Genomic DNA, 22,118 nt, shown 5'->3' with positions numbered 1-22,118 from the left:
ACATTTGACATTTAAAATACCTAACCTTTAGTTGGACCCTTCCACTCACTTGACTTGAATATTTTCCTATAGAATATTTCCCTTGAATGAAATATACAAATTAAGTTCGTGAGAATCACCTCAACACCTTTGATCACTTTGTGGGTCGCAGAGAGTTTCACAGTTTTTATATTTGGAGAAAAGCATGCTGCAGTCAGGAAGTGAGTTGGCCTGCATACTGTGCTACTTATAGAACTCTGCTCTAAACCACAAGCGCTGAAAAATTGTGGCTTATTGTTCTGAACAGCACCTTTTCGGTGGTCTTCATGCATGCTCATATAGTAGCGCTCTCATGCTGAAGAAGTTTAGACAATGGTTTGCATTGCATAATGAGTTCATCCTGGGGACCTGCTTTCTGTTGTCTTTTCTACAAGGAGACAAAACATCTTTTACACATTTGCTTTTCAGGTCTTGCATTTGAAGATACAAGGAGACATCACCTGGTTAACATTTAAGGTATACGGCGTATAATATGATCAAAGATTAGTTTTAATGCGATTTAAAAGGGCTGTAAAACGTGAAATGATAATGTTTGTCTTGTGTCTTTTTCTCTTTTAGTTCTGAAATATCTCTCTCAGATGACTTAAAAAAAAAAAAAAAAAACGTGATGCTTTTGATTAAATTATGGCAACTGACAATTCATCCGAAGCAAATTTTCAAGACCTGTCAAGTAAGTTTTTGTGTGTGTATATATAGTGCCGCTTGAAAGTTTGCGAATCCCTTGCAAAATCTGAAAATGTGAAACATTTTAACAAAATTAGAGAGATCGTACAAATGCATGTTACTTTTTATTTAGTATATGTCCTGAGTAAGATTTTTAAATAAACAATATTTACATATAATTCACAAGACAAAAACATAATTGCTGAATTTATTAAAATAACCCCGTTTATAACTTTTTTTGTTTTGTGATGGTTCTTCATGAGTCGCTTGTTTGTTCTGAGCAGTTAAACTGAGCTCTGTTCTTCAGAAAAATCATTCTTCAGGAAACATCAGTTTACATTTCCAAACATTCATTTTGTCATTAATTGTAATAATCCAGCACGATTTTTGAATACACAAGGAGTCTGACAACAGCTGGTGCTCCACACGGAGATCTGATCTCAAAAATCAAAAATCGTCTGTGATTACATGAAGAAACAGAAAAAATCTGAGACAAACTAAATCCAGAAGAACTGCGTTAATGTCTCCAAGACGCTAGAAGAATCCTTCCTGCAAAGCTACAGTACTGTGAAGAGTTTTAGGCACTTGTGTAAAAATGCTGTAAAGTGAGGATGTTTTCAAAAATACCTTCATAAATAGATTTTATTTATCAATTAACTTCTATTAACCAAATCAATATTTTGTGTGACCACCCTTTGTGTTTAAAACAGCTTTTGTCCAAGTACACTTGTGCATAGTGTTTCAGGTAGCTTTGCAGGAAGGTTTCTTCAAGACACGGCCACAGTTCTTCTGGATTTTGTTTGTCTCAGTTTTTTCTGTTCCTTCATGTAATCACAAGTGATTTTTGAGATCAGATCTCCGTGTGGAGCACCAGCTGTTGTCAGACTCCTTGTGCATTCAAAAATCTCACTGAATTATTACAATTAATGGCAAAATGAATGTTTGGAAATGTAAACTGATGTTTCCTACTGATACACTACAACAAAAGATATAAATAACTGGCTTAAAACCCTTTTTTGGGGGTGAAAATACTGATGTGCCTAAGACATTTGCACAGTACTGTGTATATATATGTATATATATGTATAGAAGAGTTTCGTTGCAAAACACATTTTTAACATTTTTGTCAAAACATGTTTATTATTATGTTATCATATTATTATTTTGTTTTATGGTGCTACTTAGCTGTATTTTTCAAGTTATGAAGGTTTAAATCAAAACAAACCAACTGCAGTTGAATTGATATTAATTGGAATGCACAACAAAAAAACAAGATTTTTGAAAAATTAAAAAAACGGAGTTATCTCGTTTTGCAATGAAACTCCTCATATGTATATGTATATATATATATGTATATATGTGTGTATATATATATATATATATGTATATATGTGTGTATATGTATATATAATATATATACACACACACACGTATATGTGTATATGTATGTGTATATATATGCATATGTATATGTAATTATAAAATATATTATATAATTTTCTACTTTTTATCAAAAGTGGTGAAAATTTTATTGTTGACATGCTTCTAAATTTTTCATTTTACATAAAACTCAATAAATGATACTAAAAGTATAGCTGTATATTGCATGTGCCTGTATGAAGTAGATTATTCTCCTTTTACAGAACTTGATCTTGGACACATCGTTCTAATCTGCACCTATGGTGTTACCATTTTCTTCATGATTATACTTGGATGCCTTTGCCTAAACAAGTATATTTTAACACAGTTTTATATATAAACACACATTTTCAACAATTTTCCATTTTTAATATAGTAAACATTTTTAATGAATATTGCAGTATAATTATTATCTGGTATAATTTTTATGAAGCTTTGAAAACGCTCTGTTTGTTTCTCTCCTCAGGTATCGGTCAATGAAGAAGACCATACGGGATCTGAGGCAGCGGAGGTCAGGTGTGATCCCCCGAGTTCTTTCCCAAGATTCTCCTCCTCCATCTCCCAATGTTCTAAATATCCCTGAACTACCAGAAGGTACTACAGAGAGCCCGTTACAGAGACAACAAACTAAATCCAGCTGCAGATTTCCCTGGAAGCCTCCACTACAGGTTCACTACATATTTATTTTTAAATACTTTACTCGATAAACATTTATCAAAGAGTTCTGCTTTGGAAAAATGTAATCTAAATAATAGGGCATCATAAGGTTGAAATGTGATTGTCTGACTCGTATAGTGCTCAAACAATGTAACATGAAGATTTGATCTTCAGGTTCCCCGGTTCACAAAAGCAGACCTGAACCTTATTCAGCTCATAAAGGCAGGTAGAGAAGGAGTCTTCTACAAAGGGAGGATAATGAGGGGCACTTGTAGAGGCCACTTGCTGGTCACTTGCAAAATTGGAAAAGAAGGTAAAACTATATTCAAAATATGCATTTTGAAAACAAGTTGTTTGTACCAAAATGTGTGGATACCTTAGTATCCAGCAGATGTTTAGATTTGCTGTCATTTGCAGGTATCACACCTAAGCAGATGGAAAATGAGGTGTCTATTATGAGAAAGCTGGCGTATCATAAAAATGTGATGCAGCTGTTAGACTGGAACACAGTAGAGGGTAAGACATGCTGCAGTACTTCAGTATTATGAATAAATCATAAATGCATCCTTGTTGCTAAACAGTAAAATATAGACTAGATTTTGCCTGTGCACATAATTGTTTATTTGTGTTGCTTTGTGGTTGTTAGGGTATTTTGGGGAAGTTGCCTCTAAGTCTATATGATATTTTTGTCTGTTTTACCACCAAGTAAATATTGTAAGCTTCATAAAATAGAAAAGTAACAGGATTTTTCACATGATTTGATGCATCAAAACTAGCATATGGTGCAGGATGCCTTACATGTTGAAGTGTAATACTTAAAATAAGGGATTTGTTAAAATCCCCTTCAACAATAATCTTTACAAATAGCATTAAATATACAGTAAAATATAGAAAGATACATTTGTTGTAGCAAGATTCGTTAATGCAATATAACAAACATTTCCTCTCCACTTCTACTATTATTCAAGATTACTTAAACTTGAACAAGAACACTAGGTGAAATTGTGCTAAACGAATATAGTTGTTTCTATCATTTGACCAAAACAGTGTCTGTTTTCTCAGAGCCGTATATGCTGATCATGGAGTTCATAAGCTACGGAACCCTGCGCAGTTTTGTTCAGAAACACAAAGATGAACTGAGCGCCGACCCTGAACTGCAGAGCCAGTTCACCATTGTGTCTTACCACATCGCCCTGGCCATGGAGCACTTGCGCTCCAAAATGGTACCACAAGCTAGCACACATATAAATACAGCTGTTCTGTTGTAGACCTTATACACCAGAGAAACAAGCGTGGATTGACTTTGTAGAGTTAACGAAGTTATCATGAGCAGTGTAATGTTTGAAGCGGATGTCATAACAAATAATATTGACTGAGAAGACTTTAAAGGGTTAGTTCACCCAAAAATTAAAATTCTGTCATTTATTTACTTACCCTCATGCCGTTCCACACCCGTAAGATCATCGTTAATCTTCAGAACACAAATTAAGATATTTTAATTGAAATGGACAATGGACACTTCCTATCTCAAGATCCATAAAGGTATTAAAAACATATTTAAATCAGTTCATGTGAGTACAGTGGTTCAATATTAATATTATAAAGCGACGATAATATTTTTGGAGCGCCAAAAATAACTAAATAATAACTTATATAGTGATGGCCGATTTCATAACACTGCTTCAGGAAGATTCGGAGCATAAATGAATCAGTGTGTCGAATCATGATTCAGATCGCGCGTATGGTCAAACTGCCAACGGCTGAAATCACGTGACTTTGGCACTCCGAACAGCAGATTCGATACACTGATTCATTTGTGCTCCGAATCTTCCTGAAGCATTGTTTTGAAATCGGTCATCACTAAATAAGTCGTTATTTTGTTTGTTTTTTTGGCGCTCCAAAAATATTCTCGTCGCTTTATAATATTAATACTGAGCCACTGTACTCACATGAACGGATTTAAATATGATTTTAGTACCTTTATGGAACCTTGAGAGAGGAAGTGTCCATAGCTCCCTATGGAGGCCTCACGGAGCTATCGGATTGCAACTAAAATATCTTAATTTGTGTTCTGAAGATTAACGAAGGTCTTACGGGTGTGGAACGGCATGAGGTTAGGTTTTTGTGTGAACTAACCCTTTAAAGGCACAATATGTAAGATTTTTGGATTAGAATATCCCAAAACCACTAGAACAGTGTTACATATTTTGTTGACTTTTGTACTAACATTATCCAAAATGTTTAAATCCAGAGAAATAAGCCATTTTAACCAGGACATGGACCATGTCCGTGCGTCGCCTATGCATGACATCATACCCGCATTACCCTCGATTTCCGGATTTATTTTGTAGAAATATATTATGTGTTTTATTAGACAACCTTTGGATACATATACAGAAAACTATCATTGTTATATAGCTCAGCATAGTAAGTCTTATTGTTTAAATAAAATTTTCTTGATTTACCACGAGTACCATATTTTACCATGCCTAATATCCGCCGAGCGAACACAGCGTAGCATTATAACAACTTTCCACACACAAATGTATCTAATATGATAAAACAGTGCTGTGTTATCCCACATAAGCTTGATCCGAAGAAGCGGAAGTGCTCGTCTGCGGCATAATAAAAGCTCCTCTGCTCTCGAGCCGTGTCGTGTGTCGCACTTGTCTCTCATTAGCAATCACTCCAGCGGCCTCATTCTGCTCTAACACCCTGCTTCTTACTACAGTAATGTTAATACATTAGCTCATCCATTAATATGATTTCTACCCGAGTCTCGTCTGATTCTTTTCCACCGGCTTTAGATGTGAAGACAACACCTCCCATGATTCCGCGAAATCAAGGCATCATCAAGCTAAGCCATTGTTTTGAATAAGCAACCTCTAGTGGCAAAAATTACATATTGTGCCTTTAAAATGAGCGGTTCATTCATAAATGCGTAAGATCTTACCTTCATGCTGTGGAAATACAAACTGGAAGATGAAACACAATGAGTGCAGCGCTGAAAATGGGCGTGGCTACATAAGGTCTATACAAATAGAAAGTCATATTTACACCATAAACATGAATGGAAAGAATGATTTTGGAGGTTTTCTGCGTACCATTCAGGTGGTGCACTGTGACCTCGCCTTAAGGAACATTCTGGTGAGCCGATTCCCATGGGAGGTGAAGGTAGCAGAGTTTGGCCTGGCCAGGGACTTGACCCGCATGAGGAGCAGACGCAGCAGCAGGAAAAAACAGCACAAGGTGAACTAATCGCACCTTTTCTTCCCACATCTTCATTGAGCATCTGGCTAATATTATTGTGACCTCATAGGAACGCGTGCCCCTGCGCTGGTACCCTCCAGAGTACTTCCGGAACAACTACTACAGCTTTAAGGGAGATGTCTGGGCGTTTGGTATCGTGCTGTGGGAGATGCAGTCATTTGGTGAGAAATATCTGAGATATTTGGTTGATTTTTCAAATATTTTTGATGAATAAATCACAAATATTGGATTTTATATTTCATAGGCACCTTGCCATATCCAGTTCTGAACACATCTGAGCAAGTGGTGTATAATGTCTGTGCTGGATACAAAAACACTGTCCCCAGCACCTGCCGTCCAGAAATGTGAGTGACCATATAAAATATATATTATTATATAGTGCTGCTTGAAAGTTTGTGAACCACTTGCAGAATCTGTGAAAATGTGAATAATTTTAAGAAAAAAAAGGGGAGGGATCATACAAAATGCATGTCATTTTTTATGTAGTACTGTCCTGAGTAAGATATTTTACATAAAAGATGTTTACATAAAGTCCACGTCAAAAAAATAGCTGAATTTATTAAAATAACCCCATTCAAAATGAACCCTTGATTCTTAATACTGTGTGTGGTTACCTGATGATCTACGGCTGTTTTTTTGTTTTGTGATGGTTCTTCATGAGTCTCTTGTTTGTTCTGAGCAGTTAAACTGAGGTCTGTTCTTCAGAAAAATCTTCTGTGTCCTACAGATTCTTCAGTTTTCCATCATCTTTTGCATATTTGAACCCTTTCCAGCAGTGACTGAATGATTTTGAGATCCATCTTTTCACACTGAGGACAATTGAGGGACTCAAACAGAACTATTAAAAAGGTTCAAACATTCACTGATGCTCCAGAAGGAAACACAAAGCATTGAGAGTCGGAGGGGTGAAAACATTTTGAATTTGAAGGAATATTGTACTTAATTTGACTTCTGGCAAACATTTAAGTGTCTTCTGTTGCTTCCGAAGGGCAGTACTACATGAAAAAAAAAAAGATATTTGAACAAAAGAAAAATTTGGACATCTTTATCCTGTTCAAAAGTTTTCACCCCTGACTCTCAATGCATCTTGTTTCCAACTGGAGCATCAGTGAATGTTCAAACCTTTTTTAATAGTTGTGTTTGAGTCCCTCATTTGTCCTCAGTGTGAAAAGATGGATCTCAAAATCATTCAGTCACTGCTGGAAAGGGTTCAAATACGCAAAAGATGCTGGAAAACTGAAGGATCTGCAGGACCTGGAGGGTTTTTTTGGAGAATATTGGGCAGTTTAACTGCTCAGGACAAACAAGGGACTCATGACCATCACAAAACATAAAAGCAGTTGTAGATCATCCAGGTAACCACACACAGTATTAAGAATCAAGTGTTCATAAACTTTAAAGTGGGTTGTTTTTATAAATTCGGCTATTTTTTTGGGTCATGTGGACCATATGTAAACATTTTTTATGTAAAAAATCTTACTCAGGACAGTACTGAATAAAAAATAACATGCATTGTATGATCCCTCTTATTTTGTTAAAAAAATTTCACGTTTTCACAGATTCTGCAAGTGGTTCACAAACTTTCAAGCAGCACTGTATATTAAAATATGTTATATTAAAATATATATTTATTTTTGTCATAACAATTTACTGACATATTATGTTTCAAGCACAGAATAAAAAATAAAAAAAATTGACTTTTTATCTCATAATTGAAATTGCAAGATATAAACTTATAAGTAATAATTGTGTTTGTCTTGTAATTCTGACTTTAATACCGCAATTGCAAGTCTCAGATTTATAAACACTCTATTGTAAGAAAAAAGTCAGAATTGTGAGATAAAAAGTTGCAATTACCTTTTTTTGATTTTTTTTATTCCATTACGGAAACAAGCTTTCATAGTAATGGCCTTGACACTGGCAATATTTGGAACTTTTTGATTAATTTCTATTTTAACATGCAGAGAACAGATCATACAAGACTGCTGGTTGGATCCATACACATCCAGACCTTCATTTAAAGACATTGTCAAGATCCTGGAGAATATTGTGGAGAGTGATGGGGTGAGTCATATTTGTCCTTGATCCACATTTCACTCTTTACCTTTGTCCTACAGATAAGTGATACAATCTGATATGTTGCAGGATTATGTGGATGTTGACAACCAAAGGATCTTGAATGCAGAAGAAAAGTGAACTAAAAAACACAACGGCATCAAATAACTTTTGAATACTACAAGAAATTTGTAGCAATTGTTTTATCATTGTTCAAATGTAACACCTACTTAATTGTGTGCAGGCATACTTTTTGAACAATGTTTGTATTTAAGGATTTAATTCTATGTATAATATCTATAGATCAGTGCGTGCACAGCATTTGAAGCAGGTAGACATTACACAACTCTAATGACCAAATGAGAGTATTCTTCCTGTTTCCATGGATATTTTTTAAAAAGCATCTAAAAAAGTCAGTGTTTGTTGTCATATACATGCTTTATTAACACAAAATAATTTAATAAAATAAGTTTAACATTGCATTTTTTTTTGTTGACAGTGGTATCTAATGCTTATTTATGACCGTTTTATTTCATTGACAATAAAATAAGCGTCTGTTTTGTCGTAAAACTATAGTTGCTATGGTCATTTTTGTTAGAATTGTGTTATACGGTTGCGCTCCACGAGCCAATGTGCCATTAGGAATCCGCCCACTTCAGGAATCAACCGAGCCGATGGACCAATGGAAAGACAAAGCTAAGAAATGTCCGAGTTAAAAAACCAATCGGAAACTGAGGAGTAACACGCTACTCTTCACTGACGCCGTCCACTGCTATTGAACTACTGCCGGAGGAGGAACTAAGTGTCAAAAAACAGTTAAAAATGTTTCTTCGCGCTTTAGAAATTATATATTTCATATACTTTGCGTCACACATCCCAATTACTCTCATGGTTGATCTTCAGGCTTTGCTTCCAGAACATCTGTATCCACCTGAGGTAAGTCTGCACTCTCTCACTCGTGTTTGTCACTAAGTTTATGGTTTTTATAGGCAATTATTTCTCACTAAATAAATGTTTATTATTCGTGTTACAGCTGAGAAACTTATTGCACTGGTATGCTGCTGAATTCAAGGATCCTATGATGATGGACCCGCCTGCGTGGTTCAAGTCTTTTGTATTCTGCGAAGCTCTCGTGCAGCTGCCCTTTTTCCCAGTTGCAGCATACGCCTTCCTAAAGGGTCAGTTCAGATCAACTAAACCTCGATCATTAGTGCCAGTCAATGATTTATGGAATAAGGGGTTTTAATAACACAACAGTGGCATCTAGTGGTTGATCACTTGTGTCAATGGTCACATTATTCCTGTTTTTCTATTTAATAGGTGGCTGCAAATGGATCAGAACTCCAGCAATCATTTATTCTGCTCATGTGGCCACCACTCTTCTCCCAATTTTAAGCCATGTGCTTTTCTATAACTTTCCTTTGGCGCCACATCCAGGACCCCAAACTTTGAACGAACGCCTGACCCTGGTGTCCATTTATGCTCCGTACCTTATCATCCCTGTTATGATACTGCTCACCATGCTCTTCAGTTCACCATATAACTCAACCTCTCCGAAAGGAAACGCTTCCTCAAAATCCAAGAAACAAAGATAGATGCCTTCATTACAACCCACCAGGGTTCCAAGGTTTTTTTCCTAGTTAATACTGGTTAAATGTGATTAAATATTTTAATATGTATCAGAATATTTGGTAATTGTATGTAGCTTTTATCCATTTTTTGACTCCCATAGTCATTTAGTTTTGTGTACTGATGACAACGCATGTAAAAGCAAAATATATTTTTATTCAAATGTTCTTCAAATCTGTATGAAGTTTGTCAAATATTGAGATAACACACCTGATGATCTAAATGGTTAATGTAAACATATAACAATGAATGAATTTCATATTTAGTTTTCCATAACTTTTACGGAATATATTTTGGTATGGTCCCAATAAAATTGTCATGAGGATATGATAAAATAAAACTGGATGGGTTCAAGTCACAAACAGCAGTTTAAAAAAAAAAAAAAAAAAAAAATCATACAGAAAATGATTTACCTGAAGATGTCTCATGATGGAATTATTTACAGTAACATGCAAATACTGTATTTTGCTGTTGTAAAAAAGATCGGATTTACAAACTAATTTCCATATAAATAGTATAAATAACTTATTTTGTATATAAATAGTATTCATCTGAAATTATGAACTATAGTTGGAAAGATTACAAGTATGTGCCCCGTGGAACTGGCCATGCAAACGCACTCAATGTTAACACAATCGAGGCTGAGGCTGAAACGGACGTCTGTTGTCACCTATTAACTGGTCAATTCAATTAACCTAGTTTGGGACCCGGCACATAATAGGAAGTCATTGTGAGTCAAGATGCATAGCATCACTTTTCCTGTCCAACAGAGAGAGGAGAAACAGCACTCTTATTTCTGCAGTATAAACTGATCGATGAATTCATTCTGCTCTGCTTCGACTTTCTGAAGAGCTTCATATTCTATTCGATACCTGCAAAAAAAACAACAGTCTCACATATAGTAAATAAATACAGAGCCCAAATATATTATTGATCACTACATACAGACAATAATAAGACTGGTTACCTTTCCAACTGCATTTTCTTTTCTGCAATCAAAGCCTGAAGCTGTTGCTGTTGAGCCTCTCGTTGCTTTTCAACCGATTTCAGCAAATTTCTTGCACCTATGGCCTGTAGGATAATCACTGTGGTCATATATACATGAACATAACACATATATATGCACTGATGGTTATTTAAAGGTGCCCTACAATCAAAAATTGAGTTTACCTCGGCATAGTTGAATAACAAGAGTTCAGTACATGGAAATGACATACAGTGAGTCTCAAACTCCATTGTTTCCTCCTTGTGTAAATATCACTTGTTTAAAAGACCTCCGAAAAACAGGCGAATCTCAATATAATACTGACTGTTACGTAACAGTCAGGATCATTAATATGTATGACCCCAATATTTGCATATGCCAGCTCATGTTCAAGGCATTACACAAGGGCAGCCAGTATTAACGTCTGGATCTGTGCACAGCTGAATCATCAGACTAGGTAAGCAAGCAAGAACAGTAGCGAAAAATGGCAGATGGAGCGATAACTGACATGATCCATGATATCATGATATTTTAGTGATATTTGTGAATTGTCTTTCTAAATGTTTCGTTAGCATGTTGCTAATGTACTGTTAAATGTGGTTAAAGTTACCATTGTTTCTTACTGTATTCACGGAGACGAGAGCCATCGCTATTTGCATTTGCATGGAGTGCCCGATTTAAAGGGGCCGCAGCCTAAATTGGTGCATTGTTAATGATGCCCCAAAATAGGCAATTAAAAAAAAATCTATGGGGTATTTTGATCTGAAACGTCACAGACACATTCAGGAGACACCTTAGACTTATATTACATCTTGTAAAAACTGGTTCTAGGGCACCTTTAAAATGCAAGAATGTACCTTCATTTTTTCATTTTCAGCTTCCTTTGCCAGTTCATCCACAAGTTCAATAAGTCCACCTACAATTTTCTGAAACTGGCCGATTTCTGTTTTCAAAAACAAATGCCAAGCATGAGTTATTGATCTGTATTACTGTGAAAAAAAAAGCAAAGAAATGCTGTTCAGTCAACACAAGAGATAAACTTCACTCCAAAATAAGATAAAGAGCAAAATAAAAAAAACTCACTGTCAACAAAGTCCTCACATTCCTCTTTGAGCTCAGTGGTTTTCTGGCTCACATCAGGCTCGAGTACTCGCAATTTGTTGAGTTCATCAAAATGAAGACCAGCCTCTGCCAACGGGTCTTTAGCCATGACCAGAGGACCTCAACCTGCCTGTGTGACTCAATAACAGCTGAAATGCACAGAGAACAGAGGGCCATTTCATAAAACAAGATTAGAATACAAGCCAGGCTTATTTTAGTTAGTCAGTGAATTCTGAATTCAATTAAATACTACATTTTAATTGGTAAGATGAATCTAAACTCTGTAATTTGCCAACAGAATATTAGCTTTGATTTACCTAATTACAATAGTCCATTTACAGTTATTGCTATCATAAAAATACACTTACTTGTAGGTTTTAAATTGTACATAAGGCACATTTAATGTCCAAGATAAAATATTTTAGCAAAATGGAAATATTTGCATGGCTTTCTAACATTTACAGATTGAGAATAAACCTGTGAAATGTAAGTTATGCACTGAGGAAAACACCATGTCTCAAACATAAAAGCACAAAATGTGGATCGATTTGATCCATGATCGACATCTAGGGCTGCTTAAGAAAAATCGTGCACGCGCAATTATCTTGACTAGGTAAACCTGGATCAAATTAGCGGGACTGCGTGAACTTCAATTACGTTTTATGAAACCGCTTTAGCCCCAACTCATTTGTTAGGATCATTCAAGTCAGGTGTTGGAGTTTAATCCTCGCTTTTCTTAGCGTCTTTTATGAAACAGCCATCAGGAGAACGTTATTTTTTTTTTAAAAAAAAGAAGCACAAGTTTCATTTTATTTATAAACCGTGAACCCAATAATAACGAAAAACAAATACAATATTGATTGTCCAGCACACAGTGCCCTGCAATAAAGCATATGTCACCACATCACATTAAGCTAGCTAACCGCTTAGCTAGTCCGCTGGTTAATTAGAACTACATGTAACGGCAGCGGTAGTTACGTTACATAAACCACGTAAACTTAGTTTAAATTACTCGACGAGGAAGAAATGCTACTGCTCACAAGTTTCGTCTTGTTGTTGGTAAGGTCTGGTTGCTATTGAGATAAGATAAACAAACACCGACTAGCTGGGAACTTCAGCTTGGACATATTGTTTATTATTTTTTATAATTAGTCGCTCAAATTATTAAACGGAACTACACACTTACATATAGTTAAATAAACCAGTGGACGTCTGAAACGTACCTGACCTTTTTTATTTGATTATGTGGCACTTCTGCTGGACTGACTGACCGCCTCCTCGCATCTGTCTGTCTCGGCTGCCAGGCGACGGCCGGTCCACCTCATGATGAGTGAGAGGGGTGCACATACGCATTTTAAACATTAATGTTTGGCACCTTGCATTTCTGAAAATGTAGGAAAGCACGAGTCTATGTCATAACTATAAAATATTTATTTATTTGTATCTGTAATTATGAGAGATTACAGTAAAAGAGTATTTGTGCCTAACTTTTCACACCGTGCTCCCCTCCTAATATTGTAAAAGTCCGTATATGAGCTCTTCCTGCAGTCCCGCATCAGACCACTGTGGTGCGTGCGAGGGATCGGATAGACAACTAAACTCAAAACACCAGAAGAAGACTGAGCAGCGACCACTTAAGGGCGCCAAACTCTAAAATATGTAAATTTTTATATTTCATATCTTTACTCGGTAGGTTTAATATAACTTATACAAACATATACTGTTTATGTTTAATGTTCGTTTTCCCCACAGATTGATCATCTAGGTGTAGTACAATTTAGTGTCATTATAATGTCTCTGTTTTCGTCTCACCATAATTTGCAAAACAGCCTATAGGAGCTGGTTAGATGTTTTAAATGTAATTGCAGATGCTGACAACGCAGAAACATGCCTCTGTCAACTCAGTCCCAAGCGGACATTGACCAGTACATTCTGATAGCCAGTTTGGATAACGCGAGGAATCTGTCCAACATCCTTAAAGCCATCTCTTTCAAGGACCATGCCATCTTCAATGCAACGCAGAATGGGTTAAAAGTCACTGTAGAGGATTCAAAATGCCTTCAAGCCAATGCGTTCATTCAGGTTGGTGTTGGAGGACAGTTTCTGACAGGTTCAGTTGTCAACAATTGGGTTGATCAGTGTATTTTTTTCCTCAGGCTGACATCTTTCAAGAATACACTATCAAAGAGGATGCAGTTGGGTTTCAGGTTAACCTAACTGTCCTTCTGGATTGCCTAACCATATTTGGGGGGAGCACAGTCCCAGGTGTGTATCATAATGGTGATCTTTTTTTGTAAAATATATTTAACTAATTTCTGTCTTTTTTATTTCTCCACTGAGGTGTGTGCACTGCACTGAGAATGTGCTACAATGGCTATGGATATCCACTGACTTTGTTCCTGGAGGAAGGTGGCGTGGTCACTGTATGCAAGATCAATACACAGGAGCCTGAGGAGCCCATAGACTTTGACTTTTGCAGCACAAATGTAACCAATAAGGTGATTCTGCAGTCAGACAGTCTTAAAGAGGCTTTTTCTGAGCTTGACATGACCAGTGAAGTTCTGCAGATCACTATGTCACCAAGCCATCCGTACTTCAGGTACATTACCCGTACACACAGCAGACAAGTTTGCCTACACTACCTTTCAAAAGTATAAGGATATTTATAGGGGGGTGTCACACACAGTTTCTGCCAATCTCATGTTAATCTTGAGTACCTGTAGAGTAGTATTGCGTCCTTCATATCGCCAAAAAGTCTTTAGTTTTATCATATTTATAAAAGATAGGTACGCTATACTGAGTCTTTCCGAAAAAAAGCCGAGCTCCTGGAGACGTTCCTGCCGTGGGAAGAGCTAAAGAGTTCATAAATAAAAAGGTAACAAAAACGTTCCCGTTGTTTACATTATATGCACTTGCGATTGCCAACAAAACACAGACATTTGATGCAGATTTACTCACCAAATCTGCAAATCAAGCGCCGAACTGGGACTTGTTTACAAAGCATTCATCACCGAAATTCAGGGAACAAACAAATATACGTGCTGCTGCCCCAGAAAAACAAACTTCATCCACTGTTCCCTTAACGCTGGGTTCTTTGGGAAGCTGAAAAAGGTAATCTTTCCTTCACAACCAAAAACGGTTAGACTTTATTTTAGGTCTCAGTATTACAGTGTAATTATACATTTAATTTTTGAGTAATGACAATAAACTACATGTACTTACTATAGGGTTAGGATGAGGGTTTGGTCTAGGGTTAATTGCACATAATTATGCATAATTTCTAGTTATTACTACAGTAATTATGTAACATATGTAACAATGACACTGTAAAATAAAGTGTTACCCCAAAACCACTCCTTCGGTGACAGGAGCTGCGTCTCATTTCGGAGTCTGCGTCCTCCGGAGGTTGCATTTGAAGGCTGTATACGTCATCAAAGATGTCTTTATTTAAGAAAAGTAACCATAATAAAATTGACTGATACTCATTGTGAGGTGTTAAATACTGTAATTTCTTTATTACATATTACAATCTAACAGTTATTGTTCTTAAATGAGACTGCCACGATGATGTATGCAGCCTTCAAAGAGTGTAGCTCCTGAATTGGGACGCAGCTATTGTTGAAAAAAATCTCAGCTTTTTTTCTCGGTAACCCGAATGAAGAGCGTTGATGGGCGTACTCTTGCTCTTGCTCTGGGTGGTGTGTGTGAGCACGCTTATCAAGAAGTGCCCATAGAAGGAATTCCTAACCTTTTATGATGTCTTACAGGCCATACTCGAAAAAAATTCAGCGAAACATGTCCACAAACAGAAGTTGTATATTTGGCACAGAAATACTCTGTCATACGTCCAACTCGTGTTTTGAAACGTTGGATATATATTTAGCATGAGAATGCAACTCTTTAACAGAGTAAATAAGTCAGAATGCATGAAATAACATGTACGGTAAAAACAGTATATTGTGAAAATATTATTACAATTTCAAATAACTGTTTTAATATATTTTAAAATGTAATTTATTCCTGTGATTGACTTTTCAGCATCATTACTCCAGTTTTCAATGTCACGTGACCTTCAGAAATCATTCTAATCTGCTGCTCAAGAAACATTTCTTACTATCATCAGTGTTGAAAACTCTATCATATTTTGTTGAAATCTTGGTTTCCAGGATTCTTTGATGAATAGAAAGATCAAAAGAACAGCATTTATTTTGAATAGAACTCTTTTGTGACGACATCAGTCTCTTTTGATTAGTTTAATGAATCCTTGCTGAATTACAAGTATTATTTTCTTTAAGAAAAAGTCTTACTGACCTTTAATGTGTGAACGGTAGTGAGTATAATTGAATTAAGGAGTTACTAAGGTAAGGTTATTCATTCTGTATGTCAGCTCCAGTTGTGAGATCTAAAAATGTGGTCTACTATTGCTGAGTGACAAAGAAACTTGGCAATTGAATGTCAATACATATTCGTGATATTTATTATTTTCCTTTTCACCCTAGATTATCCACATTCGGGAATTCTGGAAACGCCCATTATGACTATCCCAAAGACTCAGACATGATGGAGCTGTTCCAGTGTACTAAATTACAGACCAACAGGTAGGAGGACAGCATTTAGATTGCATTCTCCATCAATCAGAGCTCTGTATCTGTGTGCTAAATTCAGAATTTCACAAAACAAGCTGCTTATAAATGAACTTCTGTGGCATTCACATATAAGTGGTAAAAGAATGATTTTTTTTCATGTTTATTCCCAAAGGTATAAGATGTCCCTGTTGAAACCTTCTACAAAGGCCTTGGCTCTGTCCTGTAAAGTCTCCGTGAGAACGGACAGTCGAGGCTTTCTCTCTCTACAGTATCTTGTGAGGAATGATGATGGTCAGATTTGTTTTGTGGAATACTATTGCTGCCCGGATGAAGAAGTGGGTGAAGAGTAATTGGAAATGCTTCATTTGTCTTATTATCTCCATCTTCATAACTGTTTAGTTTTATTTGATATTTAGTGTGCACCTGATAGTTCCTTAATCTGATTCCGATTTAAATTTAAATTAACGTTCTATACTTAAATAGAAGCTTAATGTATTTAGAAATAAAAATAAACTTTTTGGATTTTGTCTTGAATTTGAGACAATACTATGTGTGATCGGCAGGGGGCGGCAGAGAAATTCTAATTGGGCTACTGTATAAAATATTAGAAGTATGATGTTGGACCTAAGGTTTAAATGTATAATTTAAAGATAGACATGTTTTAGATTTTCCTTTTAAATTGTATATTCAATGAAACCTTATAAGTATATATATATATGTGTGTGTTTGTATCCCAAAGACTGGTAATGTTCCTAAACATATTAACATACCGTAGTATGCAATGGCCGGTTTATAAGTCCCCTCATAATGTTTACTGTCCTCAAAATTATAATTAATAAGACAGTCGAACAGTTAAAGCTGTTGTCTGAAACATCTACATTTTTAATGGCTGTTCATTTTATTACACGCATGCGTTGCGAGGCAAACATGTAGTTGTGCAAAGCAGCTTGATGTTGATGCTGGCTGACGCACGCACTCCTAAAAGAAAGTCCCAGAACAGCGCGCGATGCTTGAACTGCCGCCTCGCGACCAATCGCTTCTCCATTCGCAGCTGTCGAGGCAACACTGTTTCCGGGCAGAGGAACATTACAGGAGCAAAACAAGCGCACTTCTGTCACTCTCTCATCTCAGCGGGTTACTGCCCTCAGTGATGGATGTCAGTGCCGCTTTCAAGCTGCTTATAGTCGCTACAGAAAAGCCCACTAAAAACAACCAAAGTTGCTATTAAATAGTGTTAAATACATTTTACACAAATTAGAGTTTTTGTCTAATTTAATGAATAGCATTCTAACTGAGAACCAAGAAGGTTTGTTTAAAACGTCACAATATCGGTATAGAAAAATGTGGTTAAAACGTTAATGTTGTTGAATATTACAGAAGCAACTTAGTTTGTGTGTGGGGAAAAATGGTTAAAAAAATAAATATAAATGCAGCAGAACCATAGTAATAGTGTATAGGCAAATGGCAAATTTGTCACAGCAAGATATTTAAAGAGAGATTTTTACAGTTTTTCAGAGTTGAGCCAATGTTTGACATTTTTCTGTTAATAATGTCTGAATGTCTGCTCTGTATTATTCTGCTTGTAGTCAATAAAATTCATCTTGGAGATGCACTACACCACCACCAACAACAAAACTTTTATTCAGCAAGGAGTAAAAATATTTATAATGTTACAAAATATTTGTATTTCAAATAAATGCTTTCTATTCATCAAATGAAATATTAATCCTGAAAAAGAAATTCCATGTTTGTTTCTTGAGAATCATCAAATCAGCCTATTAGAATGATTTCTGAAGTATCATGTGACACTGTGGATTAGAGTAATGATGCTGAAAATTCAGCTTTAAAGGATTAGTTCACTTTCAAATTAAACTTTCCTGATAATTTACTCACCCCCTTTCTTCAGTCGAAAAGAAATGAAGGTTTTTGATGAAAACATGCTACAGCAGTGCAATGATATTACGCAGCGCCTGTGAGACCCTGCTTGCACAGGGAAGCGTGCCCTGCAACCATGGAGACGTTTGTGAGAGACGCTGCGTAATATCATCGCACTGCTGCAGCCATGGTACGGCAGCAAAGTTCCTTGATTATTACGCCTGAATGAGAGTACAGTTCCTAGCCATATCAGCCTAGAAAATCACAACTTTTCATTTTCCGCCGGTCTTAGTACACGATGTAACTACAGAACAGTCAAGTTTTAAATAGGAAAAATATCAAAACTCTTTGGTCATTTTTAAGCGCAATGCTAACGGTCTAATCAGATTCAATGAACTATGCTAAGCTATGCTAAAAGTGGTACCGCCAGAACCGGAGGTCGGCTGAATGGATTCGAAAACGGTAAAACTCAACTGTTTAACTCTAGGGGAGTTGGAAAATGAGCCTATTTTCAAAAAAAGTGGAGTGTTCCTTTAATAAAATTCTTCTGAAGCGATGCAACCTCCTTCCGCATTCAACTTACGAAGAAACTAAAACTCTCACAGTTCAAAAGCGTACGCTACATAAGCCATGTGGTGTACAATTATGATGAATGTGGTTGGAAGCACTTTCTTCAGCTTCATACTCGCTGGTTTCGCTCACTGCCATTATAAAGTTCAGATGTGTCAGGATATGTATGAATATATCTCCGAATGTGTTCATCAGTTAGAAGAAAGTCATATACACTTAGGATGGTTTGAGGGTGAGTAAGGCTTGGGTAATTTTCATTTGAAAGTGTACTAATCCTTTAATTTAATTACCTTAAACATATTAGGTCTTCTCAAATTGTTTTGATTTTCATTCACCTGATCTATAAATATCCCTTACAAAATCACTCAAATTACTTGCACATAAACCATTACTGACCAAACAGACAACAACAACATTCAGCGTAACCAAGTAAACACTGTCCACAGACCGAGACCAGTGTATCATTTGATAAGGGTGAGCAACTTGATCCAGCTAGATCTACATCACCCACAGCAGGTGATCTCAGAGGGATGGCATCACTTTCTGCGCGTTAAACACCAGCTTGCTCAATGATGAAGAGGGCGATCCTCTGCCCGTTCCTCAGATAAACAATCTAGCGCTGACCCGTTGTTTGATGTCAGTGAATCAAGTGGTGTCAGGTTCTGGGTTTTTGCAAACACAAACTCAGCAATGACCTAATTGTTGTGACACTCCAACAATTAGCAACAAGAGAGCCCACGGGAGATGAAGAGAAGGTGCGCGGCTTTCAGCATGGTGTCACTAGGGACAGTGAGTCATCATATTGTCTGTTACACTATAAATTAGAAGAATGCACTACGTAACCTTTAATACAGCTAATGAAACTTAATGGTTTTAAACACTTTTTAGGGTCAGCTTGAAACTACTTGTGGTAACATCCAATATGTGCTGTGTGACTTGCCGCAAAACAGAGGACCATGAAATTGATAAACCAACAAAGGCCCAGCATCAACTCCTGCCTAGTCAGCCGAATGGAACCCTGGAATGGGAAACTCCGCAGTGCATAAACATGATTTGAGTGAAACATTCCTTCACTTTGTGTTAAAAATAACCTACATTATCAAGCCATTGTTCTGGGACTGTGGGTGTCACATGGGGTCATGTTTGCAACAGCTGGCCTTAACAGCCCTCGAAAATCCACCCCCAAACCCATTAATACTGCTCTCCTTCTGCCTCAGCTTGCAACCATGTGTGAAATGATCTTTGATGATGGAGATGAGGTAATGCCTAGAGCAGCTCTGACATCACTATAGCCTTTCCCACCCTGTGCATTTGACCATCACTCGAACAATGAGCTTTTTGTCTTACTCTACCTTTCATTACGGAGAAAAGGATGAATGTGACACCTGTGAATGGTTTAAAGATCTGATATAGAGATGTGTGTAAGAAATTTCCCAGTCATTTGTTTTATACAAATTCATACATCACATATTGAATGTTCTTACCTTTTATCCACTAACGGGTGATCATTATAGTCATATGTTATCTAAGTCTAGAGTCAAGTTTCATTATAGCCGTTGTAGATTATTGCTGCTGCTGCAGAGCAAGTACAGGAATTTGCTACTGCCAGTACATACACCGATACGCTGCTGCGAGTAAGACAGTGCTGCTGCACAAATAGCAGATATCAGTAACCCATAGCAGATCTATACAGGTGGAGCTGGGGAAGGTGGAGGGTTTTAGACGAACTCTGAAAGCACGTTGCAAACTGCTGTAGTGAATGTAACCAACCAGCTAGGGCTGCACAATTAATCGCATGCTATTCTCACGCGCATTTCGTCAGTAAAGCCGGTTCCCTGATTACCGCTAAATCACCATCACCTGTTTTCAAATGAAGCGGCATTTAATAGACAGAGCCGTAGATCACTGAAAAGCCACGCAATATCGCGTTCATATCGCAGATTAATCACCTGCGATAATGAACGCATATTGCGTGGCTTGTCCGTGAACTACGGCTCCGTCTATTAAAAGGCGCTCCGTTTAAAAACAGGTGATGGTGATTTAGCGGTAATCAGGGAACCGGCTTTACTGACGAAATGCGCGTGAGAATAGCATGCGATTAATCGTGCAGCCCTACAACCAGCCATTTAAATGTGTGAGCAACAAGCTCATTGGCTGCAGATGTGACATGGACCAATCAGCTTGTGCCAGTAGTTAACGCTGTAATTATCATTAGCTTGCGTTAAGACCCATCAGGCTGCGCCATCTAGAGTTTCATGACAGAACTATATATATAAATGTGTGTGTGTGTGTATATTGTCATTAGTGAATAAAATGCATTTTTATACATAATGCATATAATATATTCATATATATATATATATATATATATATATATATATATATATATATATATATATATATATATATATATATAAATGCATTTTTTTCACTAATGACAACAGTTTAATATGGTTACAAGTGCAACATGTCCACAGTGGTAAACAAAACATTTTGTTCTCTTTTAGTTCCTTTTATATTTTTACTATCCTTTATGTAAACACTCACAAATGTGACTGAAACTGGGTTTCAATTGAATGTTCTCTCACTTCTGTTTCTTTGAGAATATTTATGAAAAAACACGTAAGCGATAAACTTGCGTAATCATTTTTGCTTGATTTGTAATGATTACTGCTTTCAGTGTTTGGATTCTTATGACATTCATATTAAGTAATCAATTACAAATGAGTAATTTTCAAACATGAATGAATGAGAATCAGGAAGTTTGCATATTTTTTTCCTTTTTTTTTTCCTTTTGATATATGTGACATGCAAATTGACCTTTTTGCCACAATCATGGAACATGATGCACAAAATAACAGTATGACCACTTTTCACATGGCAGCTAAATGCAACCGCAGTCTGATTGTTTGTTAGCCTCTTAGATCTGCAGATCATTTTCTCGGGTCTGTCACTCAACACCATTCCATTACCTTGAAGGGTGGCAGCTGCGGCCCTGTGCCACCAACAGGGACTGTTTTCAGGCAATTAAGGTGACAACAATGAAAACTAATATGTGAAAAATGTGGGATGGGAGGTGGACAAGCAGTGCTCGAGACAGGTTTATCAGATATGGTGGAGAATGAAAGAAGGAGGAGGGGATAAAGTAAAGGATGATGTCACCAGGACACGGTAAATTTGAGCCTCACTCTCGTCTCGAGTCATCACGCTCACACCCACGTGGACGTTGTGTTTTGGTAACGGATGAAGCTATTGCAGAGTCTCACAGA

General features: G+C 36.7%; 4 protein-coding genes across 8 annotated transcripts; 3 read left to right on the top strand and 1 right to left on the bottom strand.

Moving 5' to 3' along the window:
* The first annotated feature begins 355 nt into the window (after nucleotides 1-355).
* Nucleotides 356-8,638, top strand: si:ch211-167j9.5 (fibroblast growth factor receptor homolog 1). Its single transcript, XM_067365133.1, has 12 exons — nucleotides 356-495; nucleotides 598-709; nucleotides 2,346-2,433; nucleotides 2,588-2,789; nucleotides 2,953-3,091; nucleotides 3,196-3,294; nucleotides 3,841-4,001; nucleotides 5,890-6,027; nucleotides 6,098-6,209; nucleotides 6,293-6,392; nucleotides 8,013-8,112; nucleotides 8,194-8,638. Exons 2-12 carry the CDS (start codon nucleotides 664-666, stop codon nucleotides 8,242-8,244), a joined length of 1,236 nt encoding a protein of 411 aa, XP_067221234.1. The 5' UTR covers nucleotides 356-495; nucleotides 598-663; the 3' UTR covers nucleotides 8,245-8,638.
* A 156-nt stretch (nucleotides 8,639-8,794) lies between these two features.
* Nucleotides 8,795-9,700, top strand: tmem97 (transmembrane protein 97). Its single transcript, XM_067365134.1, has 3 exons — nucleotides 8,795-9,039; nucleotides 9,137-9,281; nucleotides 9,424-9,700. Exons 1-3 carry the CDS (start codon nucleotides 8,926-8,928, stop codon nucleotides 9,696-9,698), a joined length of 534 nt encoding a protein of 177 aa, XP_067221235.1. The 5' UTR covers nucleotides 8,795-8,925; the 3' UTR covers nucleotides 9,699-9,700.
* Nucleotides 9,701-10,466: 766 nt separating this feature from the next.
* ift20 (intraflagellar transport 20 homolog (Chlamydomonas)) lies at nucleotides 10,467-13,125 on the bottom strand. Of its 4 annotated transcripts, none has more exons than XM_067365135.1 (5): nucleotides 13,047-13,125; nucleotides 11,801-11,967; nucleotides 11,575-11,660; nucleotides 10,700-10,803; nucleotides 10,467-10,604 (listed from the first exon to the last, which is right to left on the bottom strand). In XM_067365135.1, exons 2-5 carry the CDS (start codon nucleotides 11,925-11,927, stop codon nucleotides 10,523-10,525), a joined length of 399 nt encoding a protein of 132 aa, XP_067221236.1. In that variant the 5' UTR covers nucleotides 11,928-11,967; nucleotides 13,047-13,125; the 3' UTR covers nucleotides 10,467-10,522. The 4 variants fall into 4 exon arrangements, with proteins under 4 accessions (XP_067221236.1, XP_067221237.1, XP_067221239.1 ...); XM_067365136.1 differs by having other exon boundaries at nucleotides 13,042-13,109; XM_067365138.1 differs by lacking the exon at nucleotides 13,047-13,125 and adding an exon at nucleotides 12,859-12,877.
* Nucleotides 13,126-13,409: 284 nt separating this feature from the next.
* Nucleotides 13,410-18,046, top strand: rad1 (RAD1 homolog (S. pombe)). 2 transcript variants are annotated; one of them, XM_067365670.1, is made up of 6 exons: nucleotides 13,410-13,507; nucleotides 13,687-13,900; nucleotides 13,975-14,083; nucleotides 14,159-14,417; nucleotides 16,318-16,416; nucleotides 16,577-18,046. In XM_067365670.1, exons 2-6 carry the CDS (start codon nucleotides 13,706-13,708, stop codon nucleotides 16,752-16,754), a joined length of 840 nt encoding a protein of 279 aa, XP_067221771.1. In that variant the 5' UTR covers nucleotides 13,410-13,507; nucleotides 13,687-13,705; the 3' UTR covers nucleotides 16,755-18,046. The 2 variants fall into 2 exon arrangements, with proteins under 2 accessions (XP_067221771.1, XP_067221772.1); XM_067365671.1 differs by having other exon boundaries at nucleotides 13,432-13,477.
* Nucleotides 18,047-22,118: the final 4,072 nt, after the last annotated feature.

This window comes from Chanodichthys erythropterus, chromosome 17 (genome assembly GCF_024489055.1).
Source record: "Chanodichthys erythropterus isolate Z2021 chromosome 17, ASM2448905v1, whole genome shotgun sequence".
In the NCBI taxonomy this organism is placed as follows: Eukaryota; Metazoa; Chordata; class Actinopteri; order Cypriniformes; family Xenocyprididae; genus Chanodichthys; species Chanodichthys erythropterus.
This window is presented reverse-complemented; position numbering and strand designations above follow the sequence as displayed.